The sequence below is a fragment of the Amborella trichopoda genome, chromosome 5 (assembly GCF_054954075.1).
Source record: "Amborella trichopoda isolate Santa Cruz 75 chromosome 5, AtrichopodaSantaCruz75HAP2 v2.0, whole genome shotgun sequence".
Classification (NCBI taxonomy): domain Eukaryota; kingdom Viridiplantae; phylum Streptophyta; class Magnoliopsida; order Amborellales; family Amborellaceae; genus Amborella; species Amborella trichopoda.
In genome coordinates, this window is record NC_142340.1 from 12,346,153 (window position 1) to 12,360,716 (window position 14,564).

Here is a 14,564-nt window from a genome sequence, read left to right on the forward strand (position 1 = left end):
TGGTGCGAACTATTCATTCACCAGGACTATCTATTCATTCACCAGGACTATCTGCCCGATTTGGATTTGGTTCTTCAGGATAGAAAAGAATGCCCTGCAATTAGCCAAGTCATGGCCCTCTTGTTGGTGGTAGTGGCACCAATGATTTCTCCCTTTTTGTATTTTTTATTTTTGACTTTTAGGGGCGCAAGGCACTATCATCTTTTGTTGGACCATCATGTTGAACGTGGTAGAAAGCTGCTCGGGCGGCAGTCTAGCTGCAGGGGAACCGTTGGTTGATCCCTCCTGGATTGTGACCATGTGTGAGGCTTCGGATGGATCGAAAGCTTTCCTGAGGGTTTTTAGATCGATATGTCCATTTCGGATCAAGGCTTCGATGTGCTCCTTTAACTGGATGCAATCTTGGACTGGGTGTCCTAACATCTGATGGTAATCACAATACTTCAGGTTATCCATGAGTTCAGCTTGTTCCGGTATCTTGATGGCGGGAGTGTCAACATTTCCTATTCAAGAAGCATTTTTTAGGAGGGTTGGGAGCCACTCCTTATTGAAGTTGTACTTTTGGTTTAGTCAGCGTAGGAATTCTTCAGTTTGGTGATACTTTTGTGGCGGCGGCACATTATTATAGTTATGTTTCTGAGGAGCTTGCTGTTGTGCAACCGTCTGGGCTTTAGTCGATAGACCTTGTCACATGTCTAGGATTGGTAGAGGGGTAGTATTAGCTGGAGGTTTGCCGTTGAGAGGCACGGTTGTGACAGCCGCACTGATTACATTCTTTGGTTGATTAGTGCGATGGTTCGACCTATTACCCCTAGTATTACGAGCTTGACTGGTGGTCGAGTTTTGGGCTTGGTCCCTCCATGGTGTCTTAACAAGCTTTCTATCTTGGCAGCCTAGGTGATCATGTCAGAGAAGGTGGTGGGGTTAGAAGCCTCGACATGTATGGCAATTGCTCGTTTCATATTTCTCACGCATGTTTGCACTGCTTCCATCTCGCTTATAGGATTGCTCAGACACATGGCAAGATCGCCCCATCTCTGGATATATTTTCCAGCCGACTCATCCGACTCTTGCGTCATGGTGAGGAGGTCTACAGTTTGAACTTCTAGTTCGGCTTCAAGAAGCGCTTGCAGAAGAGTTGTTCCATCTCCTCTCAAGAGTGGACTAAGTTCGGTGGTAGCCGCGCGTACCATTTGAACACAGGTCCCTCAAGTGTCTCTATGAACTGTCGTAAGAGAAACCTTGTGTTTTTGGCTGATTCTTGACATGCAGAGATAAAATTGGCTATGTGTTGTTGTGGCGAACCTGTCTCATAGAAGACTGGTAGCTTGCCCTTCTTGTACTCGATGGGAAAGGGGATCCGGTCGATTGAAGGCGACTAAGGCTCCTTATATTGAGGGTTTTCGGGTGTTTTTGACACCTGGAGATCTTGGATGCTCTTGATGATTATTCTTTGGACGTCTTCCTGGGTAAAGGTTGTTGATGCTGGCCTGTGAGGCTGCGTTATGCTGATCTTGAAAGGAGGTGCGTGGGTCACAGTGTGTTGATGTCTGGCCTATGGGAGGTGGTTGTGACCTTTCTCTTTCATCATAGTGGAGTTCACCGGGAGAATTCACCTTCTGGTGGGGAGGAGTCACGGTATGAATGTCCTCCAGCCTTTTGATCCTGTCAAGAATGTCTTTTAGCAAACTTTCGATGCGTCCAGGTGGATTTTCGTGTTCTCCTTCCTCATGGGTTACCACCATTACTTCAACCTGTTCGTCAGGACTGGATGGCTCGGCTAGAGGGGTTATCCTGGGCCTCTTGGTGCCTCGGTTAGGGATACCGGGCAAGAGTGGCTGAGGCTGTCCTGTCTGGGCCTGGGATTGCCTTGCAGCCTGCATGAATACAGGCTCCGGGCGGCCCGAGGGATGAAACTTCGTCGAACACAGTGTTCGAAGGACTTTGGGCCATTGCTCAACTCGGATGGGTGTGTGGCAACCCTAGGGCCATATCTCTTTGGCTTGACTGGGTTAGCCTAAGCTTTGCGAATCAGGCGGGCCAAGTTCATCTTCACTTATCTCGACGACATGAAATTCAATGATGTCGTCTATCGTGGGTGTGTTTGAGCTTCACAACGTGTAGACAGTGTGTGAGCAGACAGTGTGTGATGCGGACAGTCCTGTTTTACAAGTGCCGGTGGAGGTGGAAACCCTGTTAAGGTCCACCGAGTGGCAAGAGAGAGCGACAGGGAGCTCGCACTTAGATTTACAAATGATAAGGTGTCAGTCGTAAGGGCGTGGGAGAGTGGCTGTGACGCAGACCTTAGAGTTAACGTTAGTGGGATCTCCCTAGCTCAGTGTAGAAGAATGACTAGGATGGCAGGACCAGCTATCCTGCTCTTGGACGAGTGAGTCACTGAGATGGGGATGAGAAAGTCCCCGATTTGGAGGAGAGAAGGAGAATGGGAATCCATTGAGACTTTAGAAAAAGAGGAAAAGAGAGTTTGTCCAAAAACAATTCGAGCCAACTGCAGGGTGACGTGTCCCCAATGGAGTCGCCAGTTGGTCGGGCCCCGATTTTCTCTGGTGTCCCTCGTGCATGGGCATGGGGAGAAATCCTCTCACAAACAACCGCCGTAGGCTAACGGGCATGGTGCGTCAGTTGATGCAGGAGCGCGTGCTTTCTATTGTACGGATAGGCTACCAACAAAGAGAGAAATTTTACGACAAGAGAAGATTAGTTTACTTACCTCATCGCTGCAAGTTTGTGGGATATGTCCAGGCAGCTCGCCCTCCTAGATCAATTACGAAACCCCTCTGACTATTCACCAGTGCGGATTGGTCAAGGACTCTCTTTAGATGTTATTGGCTCTCTTCTCCTCTCTCAGGTTCTAAACTTCGATGGATTCTTGGATCCTCCTCTCCTAAATAACTCTCTTCTAGCGATATCTATTTAAGGTGGTTGGATAAGCGAATAGCAGACATCTTTTTGATGCGTTGGGGTGTTCCGCATAAGGGAGGTTGTAGACAGCCGTGTGTGTACCAGAGCCTTTCGATTTGTTCACGTATGCGCGGTTTTGCGTGGGTGTGGGATTAGGGAAGAAGAGAAATTTTTTGTGTCAATAACTATTCCCAAAGGAGGAGATATGTGAGCCCATGCAGTTGGGGTATTTTCTCTCTCCTACAAAAGTTTTCTCTCTCCTCTCTAGCGTTAGGCGAAAGACAAGCAAAAGCAAGTGTAAAGCCTTTTCTTTATTGAATTGTAATTCCCATTTTACAATTGACTTAAGCTTGTTTATTTATAGCTTTCACCAAACAGAGGTGGATACCCAAAAATTATTCCTAAATATAATTTAAAGTAATTAAAGAAAATTCCCTAAATTGGGTACAATGACCAAAATGCCCTTAAGTTCTTTTATGATGGATTCGTCCCTTCCTGGAGAGCCTACCACCATCATCAAACTTTGAGAACTCTTCCCAAGCAATTGTAGCGTGAATCTGATTGATCTTTTATTGTATTCTTGTTGCTTGTTTTCTTGTAATCGTTTTGATGTCTTTTGATCGTGTTGCAGCAACTTCTTTTGTACGGGAAGGAGCCTGGTTAGTTTCATGGGTTCCTTGATGACTTCTTCCTTGATCTGCAGCATCTCAGTGTTGATTGCAAGCCTGGGGAAGGTCATTCAAAGTTTCCACAATATCTTCTTTAGTTTGCGCTTTTTTTGGTCCGTGCTCTGTAATGTTTTCTTCAGGTTTTCAGGAGCTCACCTGGAATAGGAATTTCGGTGATAGGAGATTTCATCTTTCTCCTGCAAATTTTGGGTTCTGTGCCTTTGTTCCGTTTGGTTTTCAAGCACTGCTTGCCGTGTCAACTTTGGCTTCTTTTTTTATAGCAATCTTCTTCGATCTTCAGCCTTCGCGCGACCGGGTTTTCTGTGCCGGCCAAGGTGTCCTTTTGATGATCTTGATGTTCATGGATTCAGGCCGTCCTTCTTCTCTCGAAGGGTAGACTTACCTTCGCGTCTGCTCGTTGGAGGTGTAACAATGGCATCGAGACTTCACAGGTGTCTAGTGGCTTTGGCCTTTCTTCTACTGCTCAGAAGGAGTTGCAAGCTCGTCGGAGGGTGGTCAAAAATTCCTATGGTCATCGACTGGCTCAACGAGGCCGTACGGCGGGAGCGTGCTTCTGCCCTACTCCGCGATGAGCCGGGCTTAGCGCTGCTGGGTTGACCCAATTGAGCCTAGGCCCGCTTTTCTTGGAAGATGACGGTAGTGGTTATCTTGCGTGTCTATCCATTTCCTGCATGCACGATGGCAGCATAAGACCTTTATCTTTTTGTTATGCGGGCACTTCCTCGGTCATCTTTTACTCAAGGCTTATTCTTTGGCTACTATTCTTGCTTGGCTGTCTTGTGTGCCGGTATGACCGGGTTGTAGCTGGCTCTCTTCTTTATTCACTTGATGGACTGAGATATGTCAAAAATGACATATAACAGTGGCACCCCACGCCTCACTCTAAGATCACTGCTCAGATGGGCGCTGATCCCTAAGAGGGGGACCAAATTAGCATTTGGTTGCTTGTTTTATAAGGGGTTGTATTATGGTGTCTTGTTATTTATTGTTATATTTTATTATATAGTGTTATAACTTAAGGCCCCCTTTTTATTATATGTTTTAATTAACTCACACATGGGTCATGCATGGCATGTGTGAAGTTTAATTTATTTATTTATTTGATATTAAAGAGAAAATACATTTTCAAATTTGAGTTGAAAAATATCTTCACACACTTCTGTGAAGGGGACATTATCTTTAAATTGATTGATTTGAAATTTTAGATATCCAAAGTGATTGGCTTTGATAAAGTAGAATATCTTCACATGTGTGAGCTTTACCAATTACTTATTTACACTTTATCCTTTGTGATTATCTATTCTAATACATTATTAAAAAAAACTAAGGGTATTTTTTTAAGGCCATATTGGATACAATTGGAACAAAAATATGAGCCAAGGACAAAATGGTAAAGTAGCATAATTTAGGGTTCTGGTGAGTGATAATGGTGTGAAATATCATCCCTTCATCTTGGTGATTGGATGGAGATGGGTGGCTAGGTACATTATCCTCTCATGTGCCTTTGGATTAGTGCATCAAGGGTGTTGATTGAATCCAAGGTTACACCCATGTTACAAAAGCACTTCAAGAGATCTCAAACGCTAACCATCTCCAACTGTTGAACAATTTTGGAAATTTTGAGCCCCCCCTTTTTCTAAGGCTTTGTGCGAGAAAATTGAAGAGATATAGCTTTTAGAGTTCCATTAATGGTGATCTTGATGGTAGTCCCTTTCTTATTCTTAAGTCTATAGTATGCATTTATCAAGGTAAACTCCATTGAATTTTATTTTTTTATAAGTTCATATTCTTAGCATCTATAATTGCTGGAGTTTTGAATTTACAAAAGTTTCATTGATCTTAGAATCCCCATTTGATCATCTATTCCATCATGCTTATTAACATTGTGGTCCTTCATGAGTTATAGCCTACATGCATGAGAATCCATGATCATGCATAGTATCCATTGATTACTTTGCTTCAAATCCATCAAATAATTTAGTCTTATATATATATATATATATATATATATATATATATATACACATCCCATTTATTGTTAAGAAATTTATCTGACGATTGTCAAGATTTATATGAAATACACCCAACAAGTTGACACCATATACAAATGTCATATATATTAAATATATAGAACCAAGGCTCTAAACAATCAAATTAGAGTCCACCTCAAAAATTTCAATGGAAAAGGTTGTTTTGATGCCCAAGTATCTTCAAATTGAGCATCTCGATATCAAAGAAAAAATAGATTTCAAGCTTTCAAAGTAGTGCATCTCGTAATGTATTTTTTGGACCGTCAATTTTCAAGATTTTCAATCTTTCGTATATCTATGCCATTTTTTAAACTTTAAGTTTTATAATTAAAGATGAAAATATACGCAGAATAACGAGTCAAGTTTTTGAAGGCATATTGGGGCCTTCATATGATGAATCATGGTCATATCATATCAGGGGCTATGCCCTAGCAGGGATTAACAAGAACCATGCTCATATCTTATCCAACGTTATTCAAGACGGTTATCATGCGTTCATCAAAGACTTCACTATATAATGACATCTTCAACATATTGAGCGTTCATATGGAGAAAACCGGAAATATCATTTGGTTAGATGGGATAAATTTTGTACACCAAAGAAAGAAGGGGCTTTGGGGATAAGGAAGGTAAGGATGTTCAATCAAGTATTATTATGTAAATGGTGGTGGCGCACTACACAATTTAAGGACCATTTTTGGTACCAAGTCCTACTTGCTAAATATGGGCTCGATAAATCTTTTATGTGGGTGAGCAGAGGTAGAAATAAGAAGGTGTTGCCTTTGTGGTAAAGTAATTTAAGTTGTAGATAGATGATATCGGGCTAATTTCGATGGAATGTTAGAAGTGGCAATTTGGTGTCCTTTTAGCACCATAAATGGTTGGGTGAGCATCCGCTGAAGGCAAGGTTCCTTGACCTCTTTAAATTGGTGACAAGGTCGAATATATTTGTGAATGAGGCAATAGAAAGAAGGGGTAATAGTGTTTGTTGGGATATACACTTAGTTTATAGTCAATTGAATATTTCACTTTTGGCGCGGTGCCAATTGATGGAGATGCTGGATAAAGTGTACATCCCACGAAATGCGAATGATGAATCATTTGGGAACTTGAAAAAGATGGTATGTTTTCGGTAAAATCTTGTTACAATTTATTTTTCTATGATAGGTGGAGGTGGTCATGCGCAAGCATTGTGGAGATTTGGAAATGGCCAATTCCACATAAGGTTCAAATCTTTATTTGGCTGGCTATACAGGACAAACTATTAACAGTTGACAATTTGATTAAAAGGGAGAAGATATTGCCCAATGTGTGCCTTCTATGAATCTGGGTCTCACCTTCTCATCCGTTGTTCATTCTCGGCAAGATTATGGTACTAGCACTTTGGGATGGTGGGAGTTTTGATGCCACTACCTCAGAGGGTTGGAGATTTGGTGTCCTCTTTGAAAGCGTCCTTTTACCAAAGACAGGTCGAGTTGTTTGGAAGATTGCAGTTCGAACAATTATATGGGAGATATGGAGAAAAAGAACTAGGAGAACTTTTGAATGAGTGGTTCTCTCTTTTGATAGATTACTCCATATTTGCAAATGCTCCATTTGGTCTTGGCTTTCAATGAAGAAAGAAGGGTGGGGGATATCCAAGGTAGATGTTATGGCTAATTTACAAAACTTATTCTCTCTCGGTTCAGCCAAAACTAGGCCTAGGAGCATTTGGATTGCTCCATGCTCTGAAAGCTTAAAGCTTAATTTTTATGGAAATTCCTTGGGGAATCTAGGGGTGGCAGGTATAGGTGGCCTTTTGAGAGATTATTTTGGAAATGTTTTATTTTCATATGCAGACGCTATTGGTTCTGCAACAGCTAATCTTGCTGAACTAAGTGCTTTATTGTATGGTCTCAACTTTTAGAAGTAGGAATTTTGCTATTAACTGTACTGTCGAAGGCTATTCTCTAAATGTAATAAGATGGTGCAAAAAGGAGCGGAAAGTTCCGTGGATACTTCGGTCTTTATGGTTAGAGGTGATGGATGCGGTTGATCATGTAGTGGTGTCTTTTGCTCATGTATATAGGGAGGCTAACACTATTGTTGATGCCTTGGCTAAAGGGGGATCTTCTATTCCTTGCCTTTTAGTTTATGATGGTAATCTATTTTTCTTAAAATTCAATAATATCATTGATCTTGGTCAAAAAAAAAGAAAAAGAAAAAAACATTCATAAAAACATATTCAACCTTACATATGGTGAATTAACTCATTCAATAACCCAGGCATCTCTCTAATGTCTTTTTACACATCCCATTCATTGTTAAGGAAATTATCTGACGGTCGTCAAGATGTATCTGAAAATACACCCAAACAAGTTGATGCCATATACAAATGTAATATATATGAAATATATAGAGCTAAGGCTCTAAACAATCAAATTAGGACCACCTCAAAAATTTCACTAGAAGAGTTTCTTTTGATGCCCAAGTATCCTCAAATTGATCATCTTGACATCAAAGAAAAAATGGATTGCAAGATATAGAAATAGTGCATCTCGTAATGCATTTTTGGACCGTCAAGTTTCAATATTTTAAAGTTTTCATAGATCTACATCATTTTTTAAGCTTTAAATTTTATAATTAAAGATAAAAATATATTTTAAGGCTATTACAAAGATTTATAGTATTCAAACTACATGTCTCAATACTATTAAAAATGAAAATATATTTTAAGGCTATTACATTGCAGAAACACTAATACTCAATTTGCCATCATCTCTTCAAATATCTCATATTGGCACAAATGTCAATTGCTTATGAAAAATTTGAAGTACCAAATGTTATTGTGGTTCCCAAATACAAGAAGAGGTCAATATGAATGCGCTAATTACATCTAACATTAAATTTGAGTTTGATTATTTTAAAAAAAAAAAATTTGTTGTTAAGGACCAAGAGACGTGGAAGGTGATTTTTAAATGGGTGCAAGAAAATGTGTTTTATGTTTTGAAAGATGATCTTATTTTAAGAAAGGGACCGGTCATGGTGGTAACTCCCCTACACCTAGTTACCACATTGTAACCACATTGTAGATTCCAATCCTACCGACACTAACCACTGCCACGTTCAAAAAGTCTAACTACCTATCTATATAAAAAAAAATGGGTAGGGGCCGTCTTCCCCACTAAATTACCCTAAAAAGAAAAAATGATTGTTATATTTTTTCTCTTTCAATGCCTCCCAACGTAGCGTAGCAACGAAGGACCCATTTAGCTAATTGGATTCAGATTTTCAAGAGTCATGTTTCCAAAAAAGATGAGCCAATTGTGTTTGGTTCACTTAGAACTGATATTTTCGTTGGAATTGAGATTTAATACTCTTAAAATAGGTTAGATCAAGCATATCTTTAATTACTTGACAATTTTGAAAATGGGTAATCTAGATAATGTTTATGATATGCACCATTTTTTGGACTTGAAATGGTGTAGACAATTAATGCTAGTATTTTTTAAAATCACAATTTTGGAATTTTTGAGGTCTACCTTTCTAGGATGGTAATTAGCTTTTTTTTTATATTAACACTTGTTTGAATATTTACTAATTAAATAATTGGGTTATGTTTGGGTGCTCACTAGACAACAATTTGTAATTGTACGCAATAAATTCTGGACACTTCTATACCTTTCTTTTATACGTGGAGTATCTTATTGATAAGGGTATTTTTGGATAATAGGAAAGGTAAGACATTATCCACATGACGTGTGACATCACCCACTCTATGTACAAAATAAAGGTATATAAATGTTCAAAATTGGTTGAGCACAATTACAAACTACCTTATAGTGTGACCACCCTATCATAACCCATTATAATTTTAACACTTGTTTGAACATTTATACATATGAACCTTACAAAAATCGAGTAATATACATTTAACGTTAGAAAGTTGAACCCAAGTAGTTAAGAAGGAGGTTTAATCTATCCCTTCTTTAGCTATTCTATCACCCTTGTCAATGTCATTGAGTGGTTTCTACTTGCATAAGGTGCAAGAAACCTCTAATATTGGGATCCAAATAAGATCATTTTTCTTGACTTGAAACAAAGTAGTTGTACGGAAACCATAATATGAGTACACGAGTCCCAAAGTGGTTTTAATCTAGAGAATGGCAACTTGAGATCCACTTAGATCGATGAAACTTATATCACAAAGTTTGGAACATGTAATTTCCTGTCTGATCCTTGGCAAAACCTAGTAAAGCAAATTTTTTAGCTTGCCCTCCAAACTACCTTCATAAACTAATTATAAATAGCTTATTTTACAGGTAAACCACTATTCAAGAAGAGAATATTGAGATCAATCAAGACTTTTTTTTACTAAAAGGGAATATCATCCAAAATCGCCGTATAGAAAGGTTCTCCACAAGAAACTAGCTTTTTACATTTCCAAGAGACACCATCTCAATGTTTCTTTCTAGGAAGATCACTTCTCTCTTTCTAGAGGCCTTGTCTTTCTATGTAAGAGACTATTGGCTCTCTCTCTCTAGAGGAGGCCACCTTCCCCATATGGTGACTCCAAATAGGGTGTAAATACTCTTTTCTTTCTCACTCCACATACATTCATATATGAGTAAACCGTCCAAACACTTGGCAGCTATAATGAATAGTAATATAGGTAGAATCATAATCATTAAATCTTCATCTTATGGTTCAGAATGCATATCACTATATGAATTTTAATATTTTTTCTAAAAATCAGATCATAATGAAATTTTAAACATATGTACTAAAAAATAGGGTGCACAATTAAAAAATATATAAAAAATATTTATCAAAATATAAAATGATGGAAATACCTATGAAATGATTAATGTAATTTGGTCATTTTAAATTATTGAAAATAATATAGTTATATTTTTATTTGTGATCAATAGTGTTAGGTATATACACCCAAAATTTTATTTTAATCCGATTTATAAAAATCTAAAATTAAAATAGTGATATGTATTTTGAACCACTCGATAAAGATCCAACGGCTTGGTTTTTATCTATATTACTATTCATTATAGCTGCCGGTATTTGTTAGCTTTTTCCTTTATATAAACTTCCAATAGATGTCACATCTATAATAAAACCTATGGAATACAATAAATAGTCCTAATCTAATTGGTGATTAGGATATTAACCCTATTTGTGGGGGGATTTCTACGAGATGGTGATTTCCCTAATCAACCTATGTAAAATAGTTCTTTGACCACTACATACGCTAGTTTTCCTGGACACATTACAAAATATTATCTAAACAAGATGCCCAAATATCTCCATGTAAACTTTCGTTTTGCGAATCTTCTTAATTCCACTTTTGCTTTCCAACAACAAACAAGGCATTAAGCTTCGACTTTTCATTATTAACTCATTTCTAATTCCTATTTTTCCCTGGTTAAAAAGTCCAACATTCGGACTGCCCAAAGCGCAAAAAATATTAAGTTGATAGGTGATTCCAAAATGCAACTTTTGAAACACCCAAAGTGTAAATAATTTAAGTATTTGACAATATAGAAGGGAAAGGTATATACTAAAACCATTTACTTTTGATAAATGGTCTAATTGTATATAATCCCATTTGAAAGTCTTACATTCAAATAACCAAATGCACAAAGATAAAAAACATTAGGGAAAAGTTTATATAAGGTTGCAATCTTAAAATGTAGAATCACATATGCACCTCAAATATCGATTGGAAATGTTGTTTTAATGTTGAAAAAACCCTCTAATCGATCATCTCGACATCGAGCTGCATGAATATGAATAAAAAAGATTTTAAGTCTCGAAAATAGTGTATGTTGTAAAACATTATCTAGACCGTCCATTTTCAAGATTTTCCTATATTTATAGATCTACTTCATTTTAACCATTTTTTTAATTTAAAATTTTCTAATTAGGTAGGAAAATAGATTTTAAGATAATACGGAGTATTTTTTACAGCAAAATTACATGTTATAATAAAGTTTTAAGGTGCGCCTTAATTGGATTGTTTAAGGTTGCAACCTTATAGAAACTGCATCCAAAACATTAGTGTGACATTTTAAATTCAAAATAAAATAAATCTTGTAATGGCCCACAACATAAACGTATTAAGCATTTGATCAACACTCTGACCACATAGAACGAAAGAAGAATTAAAAAATAAAAAAAATCAAAGTGTTTGGGCCGTTTAAAAGTTTTTTTTTTTTTTTTTTTTTTTTTTTTGTGCGGTTTGATGTAGGGCTTTTGACATGCCAAAACACACATTGCTATTGTGCTATATGCATTTTGCATGTTGCACTTTCAAACCTAAAGTAAAAAGGAAAAAAATTAAATAATTACCTAAAACTTTCCCTGAACATTCTAAGGATTAACTCATCAATCCAGATGGCCTCATCGACCCAAGAGCAATATCCCAAACATTATAAACATGTATTATATATGCATTGAATCAAGCATGAAAGTGCCACAACAGATACAGATCAAGGGAACATGAAGCAATCACCAGCATTTTATTGAACATTCTCACATTGAAATCTGATGCAAACTGCTGCAATGATTAAAACCAAAACATTAAATACAATGAAAGAATGGCATTATGTACATCTGCTGCAGAAATTGATGCTTTGAAAATTAAAAAAAAAAAAAAAAAGAGAAAAAAAAGATAGAAAACAGAAAAAGAACATGTAAGAGTTATATGAATGAATGCGAAAGCAAAGTTGATTGACAGCTAAATCTCAGGCAACCATGGTGGTGGGCATCATCATTTCTCTTATACAGTTTCCATATTTCTATGTGTCTTTTCTCTTTCCTCAATCCTCGTCCTTCTTCTTATCCTTTTAGACTTGAAAACCTTAAAAAAGAAATTGATGATACTTGTCAAAAAAAATAAAAAAAAGAAATTGATGGTTCAAAGAAGTAGGAACAATCAAATAACTAGAGAGAGATAGATTGGTAGAGAGAGAGAAGCAAAGAAAAGGAACAAGAAAATGGAATACATGAGTTTATGCAGACATACCAACATCTTCTTGAAGCCATCTTTGATCTTCTGAGACAGGCCCTTCTTCTTCTTCACCCCTTTCCCCTTCTCTCCAAGCCCTCTCACTCCCCCACTTTCTTTCTCATCCTCTCCCTTTCCATTCTCTCCAACCTCTCTCTCTCCTCCACTTTCTCTCTCATCCTCTCCCACTCCCTTCTGACCAAGCTTACCATTTCCCTTCTCTCGAAGCTTTCTTTCTCCTCCACTTTCTCTCTCATCCTCTTCCACTCCTCCCCTTTCTCTCTCACCCTCTCCCACTTCTTCCATACGCCACATGATCCGCTCCCTCAAGGCATGTCTGAAGGAATCTTCATGGTTCTTCCAAGACTCCCCACATAAACGAGAGGCCTCAACTCTGGTATTGAAACTCTTTATCGCAAGTTTGGAAGGGGAGTTTTCATCATACACAGCCGCCTCGAATTTACCATCCCTGCATTTTACGCCCAACCAATTCCAACCCATGGGCAACAGTTTCCATCTCACCTCCTTCTTTCCCCCCCTGCTACTGCCTGGTTCCTCACCCATTCTCTCTCTTACCCGATGGATGGATGCCTCTTTTTCTCTCTCATCCTCTCCCTTTTCCCTTCTCTCCAAGCCTCCCCTCTCGATCTCATCCTCTCCCACTTCTTCCATACGCCACATGATCCTCTCCCTCACAGCACCATGGAAGGCAGCTCCATGGTTCTTCCAAGACTCCATACATGCTTGCACCGCCTCATCATAGGTATTGAAACTGCTCTTTTCCGGGATCGTGATCAAATAAAAGAGCCGAAAGAGCGGGATTCTTTGAACTGCTCTTCCCAGCTACAGAGTTAGCATGGCCAGCCCGCGTATTGTAGAAATGCGGGCTTAGCCAATACAAATAAATTTTTTTAATACAATTTAATCCTAGCGTTTAGAAAAAAAAAAAAAAAAGTTTGACAAAGCCATACCAAAATAAGTAAATCCTCACCCCCATAACACATCCACCTATTTGCATCCATATCTTTAAGATGGATTCTTCATTCATGTGGACCGCATAATATAGAAATGCAGTCCAGCCGAATCCATTGTTCTAATATCCACCAGCTTCTAATTCTATTTATACAACTTCGCCATCGACCTAAAGAATTGAGATTTGAGTAGAGGCCCAAGCGAGCAAGGGATTAAGCGCCGTGTTTGTTTGGTGACATATTTCGAAAGTGGAAAATCCAAGATCCACCAAATTACACGCCAACATTTATTAGTGCCACTGGAAACTGTAATTTAGTATTCGCGGCTTCCGATAGCTTCCATAAACAATGTCGAAAAATTGTTGGATATGGAAGCTACACCTTCCATATTCGTATTTGTGGAAAAGGGGCTTCAACAATCAAACATGCCCTAAAGATTCCACTTCCATTTTAATAACACCCAACAAAGAAGTATTGCCACGACCCAAAAAAATTGGGATTTGACATTTCCAAAAAGAGTAATAAACTAATTGATGAATTAAATTTTAAGGGCAAGGTTTGTAGAAGGTGCTCAACTTATATTGTACAACTAAGTTGCACCTTCAAAAATGTAGATTTGGTGTTTAGGACCTCACGATGGCTTGAAATTTCAAGTTTAAGTCTAATTATGAAATTTAAACTTTTAAAGACAGCATATTGAACATTTCTATAAACACTTCAAATATTAAAAATAAACATTCTAGATAATTTCTTACAAGATGAACTATTTAAGGACTAAAAATTCTTTATCTTCTTTATTTCATATATTTCAAGGTCAAAATGATCAATCAGAAAGTTTGCCAACTTCAAAACATTCTTTACTACTAGATTGCTACCATAAATAAACTTTTCCAAATTTTAAATGCACCCGGGAATACCGGCAGAAAAAAAAAAAAAAAAAAATCTCAAAAAA

At 38.0% G+C, this 14,564-nt stretch overlaps 1 protein-coding gene across 1 annotated transcript; it reads right to left on the reverse strand.

Moving 5' to 3' along the window:
* Positions 1-12,129: 12,129 nt before the first annotated feature.
* Positions 12,130-13,731, reverse strand: LOC110008067 (uncharacterized). The gene is made up of 2 exons (XM_020673221.2): positions 12,660-13,731; positions 12,130-12,494 (listed from the first exon to the last, which is right to left on the reverse strand). The coding sequence occupies exons 1-2, from the start codon at positions 13,377-13,379 to the stop codon at positions 12,414-12,416; spliced, it is 801 nt and encodes a 266-aa protein (XP_020528880.1). The 5' UTR covers positions 13,380-13,731; the 3' UTR covers positions 12,130-12,413.
* Between the last annotated feature and the right edge of the window lie 833 nt (positions 13,732-14,564).

What these genes read in the sequence shown, in the direction of transcription:
- LOC110008067 (XM_020673221.2), bottom strand. Translation starts at nt 13,379, where the DNA reads ATGGAGTCTTGGAAGAACCATGGAGCTGCCTTCCATGGTGCTGTGAGG. An exon ending in ATGGCTTCAAGAAGATGTTG is followed by an intron (nt 12,495 to 12,659) that starts GTATGTCTGCAT and finishes TTCTTTTTTAAG; the next exon opens with GTTTTCAAGTCTAAAAGGAT.